The sequence below is a fragment of the Limulus polyphemus genome, unplaced genomic scaffold (genome assembly GCF_000517525.1).
Source record: "Limulus polyphemus unplaced genomic scaffold, Limulus_polyphemus-2.1.2 Scaffold1965, whole genome shotgun sequence".
NCBI classification, from domain to species: domain Eukaryota; kingdom Metazoa; phylum Arthropoda; class Merostomata; order Xiphosura; family Limulidae; genus Limulus; species Limulus polyphemus.
This window is the reverse complement of record NW_013667575.1, coordinates 183,510-190,040: the sequence shown is the minus strand read 5'-3', so window position 1 is coordinate 190,040 and position 6,531 is coordinate 183,510. Positions and strand designations below refer to the sequence as shown.

Here is a 6,531-nt window from a genome sequence, read left to right as displayed (position 1 = left end):
AATTAAAATAAACTAACATAACAACTAAATTTGTACTAATATATATATATATATATGACACAATAATACTTATCTAAATGTGTATCACTACATACATATGTTACAGTAATATTGATCTATCTGTGTATCACTACATACATATGACTCAATAATACTGATCTATCTGCGATAGCGTATTATGCCAGAAAAGATCATACGAGAGAATGTGATAATTCTAAGAATCATGAACCACAATATTGGTTCATTATAGGGATCGCACTGGAATTTGCTAAAAACTCTAACAGAACATTCGGGCAAAAACCACCTTAAAAAGCAGACCACCCGAACATTGATAATAAGCAAAATAAGTGATTTCATGATTGTTAGACAAAATAAAAATTTGCCCATTTGTTCATATTATTAATATTTCACAATCCTACAACAAAATTTACTGGGTATTTTGCACTAAAATCTATACAGATATACTATATGAAGCGCTTTGAATGTTCATGACCTATTTAAACGTTGATTATTTTGCAATGAAGGTTGAGTTACGTGAATATAAGTACATAATAGTTACGATGTTGTTCTGAGCGGCTGCTTTTGTATTTGACACCTGATCAAAACATTTACACGAAATCAGAAGCATAAACTACCTACTCAGTAAATAATTACTTTAAAAGACACGAAGCTTTTTTTAAAAGCGATGTTTAGTCGTATTTTTGTTATTTGTTTTTCTACTGGTAAAATTATACACGCGCTTAGTGGGGTTTGCATATATTTGCCCATTTCTGTGCATTAAAGGAAAGCCAGCATACAGGCTAATTAAAAACTGAGAATTTAAAATATGCAATTAGGGATTGCAAAAAGTAAGCAAACTAGGCTGGAGATCTACTGCTAACAGTTCGTTCACTTCACTATAAAATTATTGCATGGGATATATATTGGAGAGAGGGACATCTGACAATATAGAAGACAAAAGAAGTCTTCTAAATTCACCTAACAGATAACACACTCAGTCAGCATAGCATAGAAATCAGAAAAATATAGATGATCCGCATAATGCTGATATACAATTCACAAACTTACATGGTGTTCATAGTATCTTATTTATATATATATATATAAACCACACATGAAAATATGGAAAGACAAAACAAGTCTTCTACATTCATCTAACACTCAGTCAGAATTAACATAGGAATAAAAAAATATATAGATTATCCGCGTAATGGTGATATAGTTTTCATAGTATCTCATTTGCGTGTATATATATGTGTGTGTTTGGTAGGGCAAATTACTTGATAAAAATCTATTTTATTTTGTTTACCTTTTCAGTTTTCTCACAAGGCCTCAAGAAGTACTTCTGAACCATTTTAGCTAAGGTCATCTTGGCTTCCAACTGAGCAAATCTCATCCCAATACAGTTTCTAGGTCCATATCCAAATGGCTGCCAAGCAAGTGGATTGCGGTTGTGATTATCAGGAGAAAATCTGAAATATATTTAAAGTTCAGATTGTAGTAAGGTATTGATAAAGTTGTTAAAACAAGAACATTGTACATAAATACTCGTATAAAAAACATATTTTTATATGAAGTTGCGTTCGTTAATTTTCAGAAATAAGCGATTTGTTTTATTGAAGTTTTGAGCAGAATATTCCAAAGCTGACTAAAAACTCAATCGATTGTCTAACACAATTTTTTTCTGTAATATAATATAATATAAAGCATAACTTAACATGTTAATAATCCCAACACAAGTAGGAAGTTTGAATAAAATATTGCTGCTTACTATAACAATGCTTAAGTTCTGTGTGAAAAGTTTTTCATAAACCAGCATTTTTCAAATATTTTAAGAAAGTTATTTACAGTTTTTAAAATGATTTGCATATGTTGATTCTCAGGGGTGTCGCAACAAATACAAGTCATGGTAAAAGGAGCGGTGTGTTTGGCACCAGTATCAATTAGTTCATGGCATTTTCTTCGACAGTGCAGTGTTGTTAAGGTTAGCTTAGGGTTGGAGGTCACGGCCTTTCCCGAGGAACGCTACTTATAGAACCAAAGAACACAATATTTAAAAACGAGGGCATCCAATATTTATTATGGAAGCATAAAAACTGGTACAACAGATAGTTGGGTTGTGATGAAGGTGGTAAACAGGAACCCGTACAGCCATTCCCCTCGGAATTTGGATGGATCCAAATGTTATATCTGTATTTGCCTCTCAGTTAACAAACCCAACGTTATAAAACAACTAATTATTTATGACACAACCGTAATTCACAGATAAAAACCGAAATACTACTGAAAACCTAACTGGAACATTTTTATGCAATTTTTTCTCTAAGTATTTGAGAACTATAGATTAGCAAGTTTTGAAAACGATAACATCTGATATTCTACATATATGGTAAGATTATCAAATAGTACTGCTACCCATATTTTTGTGGATCTTTATGTTTTCCCCCCTGTGTGTGTGTTAGTTTGTGTTTGTCAGCAAGATTTCTGTATAATGGCTGAATGGATTTGGACGAAAGTTAGCATACATTTGGAGATTCAAGGTCACAGCGAGTTGAGGAAAATCCAAAAACTCCCTCTCTGTTAACATGGTGACCGATTTTTCACACTATTTTTTCTCTATAATTCAGTCAAAAATGATCAGATTTTGATGAACCATATGTAGAATATTATTCTTCATTGTCCTGCCAAAAATGATCCGAGTTCGTTGATAACAACGGATATACGGACACATTTTCGTAGTTTTGGAGAGCCGAATATGATCAACGCTCTAATGAGCGCCTCTCTAGTTGTTCTAAGTTTCAATTAACCCAATAAAAAGAATTACATCAGAAAACATTATGTTCTATATAATTCAAGGTAGTAAATTGCTTTAGTCCTAACTACTGTTGTTTTTTCTAGCTCGCTGGTATAGGCTTTTTTTGATTTTATAATATCTTCATTACATAAATAACACATTCGGATAACAGTGGACCACTTGGTCCTTTAGAACAATTAGACCCACAGTTTATATTTCAATAAATCATCAATTCATCTTTCAAACTCATGTAAAGTTCTAGATTCCACTACTGTCAGCAAGTTATTCATAAGTCAGTCAACCTGTAAGAAAGTAAAGTTTTCTTGGACTGGAGGCAAGCCTCTCTTTTCGCTATCTTAAATTCTTTACTTCTCGCTCTAGTGTCTTCAGAATACATAGTAAAGAAGTCAAAGACTTTTAACCTAGCTATCTCCTGGATAATCATGTAAAGTTCAATAAGATCTTCTTTGAACCTTTTCCAAGTGGTCAATATCTTTGCTTAGGCAAGGAAGTCAAAATATGTACTGATTATTATAAGTAAGGTCTAACTTGTGATTTGTATAGATAGTAAATATCTGTCTTTATTTGTAGTTACGTATACTAAATAGTTTAATGTCGTCAGCAAATTTCACTAATTTACTAGTTATGCCTCTATCAGTAAATGTGATTCACATATTATAATACATTCTCGTTTTCTTAGAATCTCATTCACTTAAATAAGAAAAATCAAAGGCCCAAGTACTGACCCATGAGACACTCCACAAGTAACAAGGGTCCAGTTTCACTAAGCTCCATTAATAATAACCTTTTGTTTTTACCACCCAACCACCTTACAATACAATTAAGTAGACTTCACCAGCCCCTATCGATGTGATTTAGTTCTGTGTGACACTTTATCGAAAGCTTTTGAAAATATAAGTACAATAAGTTTACATTATTTCCATCATTCAGGTGAAACATTAGGTTTCCGTATCGTGTGTTCATTGGTTCTATTTTATATCATATACTGTACGATCATGATATTATTTTCCTCAATATAGATTATTCCTAGGTGAATACAAGCATTTACCTTACACAATAAAACAACAGTACGAGTGAAAGTAAAGAAAAATATGTTATATATCAACTTCTGTCACATCCAGTAATCTGATATCTACTTTTTTCACGATCAGAAGCCTATACGATTATTTAAGTATACTCTTTAATTACTTATTAATATTTTTAGTTAATATACACTAATTATAAATTGGTTTATATGTTTCATTTTGGTTATTAATCTGCTGGTGTCGTCAAAACAATACTGTGAAGGTCAATATGTGGTGGCAAAGGCCAAAATTCGATCCCAAGTCATCTTTTTTTGAAAGTTTGATGTCGTATCTACACGTCCAGTTCTCTCCCGTTGGGACTTGTATGAATTACTTATTTAAATATATTTCAAGTGTCCACATGTATCTTTTCAATTTGATATTCATACAAATAACAAATGTACTATGTGCTGCCATCTTGTGGAGTAAAACCACTTGTAGGTATATTTTATCTTGATCTAAGTGAAAACAGAAACTAAATCATGATATCTAGTTCACTATGAAATTCAAAAATTACACAAGCTAAATTTAGATATTTCATAAATACGAAATTAATAATTAAAAAAATAGCTGCCAAATATTAAATCAAATTATACTGACTTCATATAACAATGGTGACTCTTGATAGTTTCAGTAATTTAAGATAGTTAATTTCACTTTATTTTTGTGTTTTCCTAAACGTTAAATATTTCAATCTTATATTTATGCTTCTTTAGGGAATTTTTTAAATTTTGTGTTCATATAGAAATACTCAAAACTTACAGGTAAACTGGTGGATAAACCCGAAGACTTTCGCTGAAAACCTGATCCAGGTAACGCAGTTTATGAACAGACACGTAGTCCAAGTTTTCTCCCTAAAATATAAAATTTCTGTGAAAAATAGTGTTTCTATATAAAACAAAGTAAACGTAAACTCGATCTGATCTGACATCCTCCACAGAAAAGGTTGATTAGTTTTAGATCATTGTAGCTGTGAGTATGTTCTAAAGTAAACTAAGTTAACAGTAACTAATATTTTACTCGTAATTTCTAGCTTCTGTAAGTGGATACAAATTTTGTGAAAGTATGTTGTCAACTATGTATAAAATGAGCACTGTTTACAACATCTAAAACGATATATTACTGATGAGTCAATGTGGTAAGTTATATTGTATTTTACGTACTTCCTTTTCAACAAGCTCGTCTACCTCTTGTCTGATTTTTTTCCTGCACTTCAGGATGTTGCACCAGTAGATGTGTGGTGTAACCAAGAGCAGAACTAGTTGTTCCATAACTGAAATAAAATTATATAATATGGTTGTTTGTCCTTAAGTACAATGGGCTACCTGTACTCTGCCTACATGCAGTATCGAAACCCGATTTTTAAAATATAATCCCTCAGATTTACTGTTGAGTCACCAGGGTTCGCTATAATATGAAATGAATTATACCTAAATATGAAAACAGAAATAAAACATTGGAAATTCAAAGTAATACGAATGTCGTTATACCCTAAAGTTAGAATTTAAAATTAATAGTAATACATTCTGTGTAATATTACCAGTTCTAAGTATTTGTTACAATTGAAGTAATTTAGTTAATGATAAAATTATATAATATGGTTGTTTGTCCTTAAGCACAATGGACTGCCTGTAGTCTGCTTAGATGGAGTATTAAAACCCGACTTTTAGGAACATAAGCCCTCAGACATACCAGAGTTCTTTATAATATAAAATTAATTATACATAAATATGAAACAGAAGTAAAAAATTATAAATTTAAAGAAACATTAAAACTAGAATTTAAAATTAATATTAATACATTCTGTACAATGTTATAACTTCTAAATATTTATAAGAGTTGAAGTAATTAGGTTAATGATAAAAGATATATTATAAGAGCTATACAGCCAGAAAAGCATTATAATCAATGATAAAAGACTATTAAAAGAACCACAGTTACCCTGCTACTAAAGCCAGGAAAGCATTATACACCACTTCATCGTCCGTTAATCCACTCTTGGAACCTGTGATGATACAAATTCAGGTAAATTTGAGACTTCTTCGAATTTTAGCCACAGAGACAGAAAGATAATCGGGATTATTAACAGATAGTACTATTAAATTGGTCGATACCATTTGTACTTGCGCCAGGGATTGATTTGTGTGTTTCGTCTCCAGCAGTTAGTTGACTCCCGGTAACCTTCCTAACGTCGACATTGGTGTTCTGAGAGTCGATCATTAACTGGAGAAGATCATTCCGTCGTTTCTATGTAACAATGATAAGAAAATTGCATGGCTACCGTCAGTAACACTCAAGTAGTACAGGAAATAAACATATGAGAAAACTTATAGTATTTTTATATCTTGGTCCATTTTAGTAGCCTAAAGTTTCCATTAACAGTTTATATTTTACTAAAGAGCATCAGACTTTACTATCAACTAGTGCTTTTCTGAAACTTACAAAGTTGGTTGTCAAATATTATTTGTTAATTCTTTGTGTACACATAACATGTATTTTCCTGTATCTTGAAACTACAAAACATGCATATAAAATACAAAATAATAGCATTGCTAAGCATTTTAATTAATTTACCTAAGAATTTAATTAAGTTATCCCAAAGTCAAAGATCTGATTTGTTTGAAAACATAGTTAATATAACTCTGTAGAATG

General features: G+C 31.3%; 1 protein-coding gene across 1 annotated transcript in view; it reads right to left on the bottom strand.

Annotated features, from left to right (window-relative positions):
• LOC111087289 (probable cytochrome P450 6a21) overlaps window positions 1–6,309 on the bottom strand; it is a 7,942-nt gene extending 1,633 nt beyond the window's left edge. Inside the window, exons 1-5 of the mRNA XM_022393417.1 lie at window positions 5,994–6,309; window positions 5,821–5,884; window positions 5,043–5,152; window positions 4,642–4,733; window positions 1,310–1,472 (exon numbers count right to left, since the gene is read on the bottom strand). Of these exons, the coding sequence (XP_022249125.1) occupies window positions 1,310–1,472; window positions 4,642–4,733; window positions 5,043–5,150 (363 nt within the window). The 5' untranslated portion in view covers window positions 5,151–5,152; window positions 5,821–5,884; window positions 5,994–6,309. The remainder of the gene's footprint in view (window positions 1–1,309; window positions 1,473–4,641; window positions 4,734–5,042; window positions 5,153–5,820; window positions 5,885–5,993) is intronic.
• Between the last annotated feature and the right edge of the window lie 222 nt (window positions 6,310–6,531).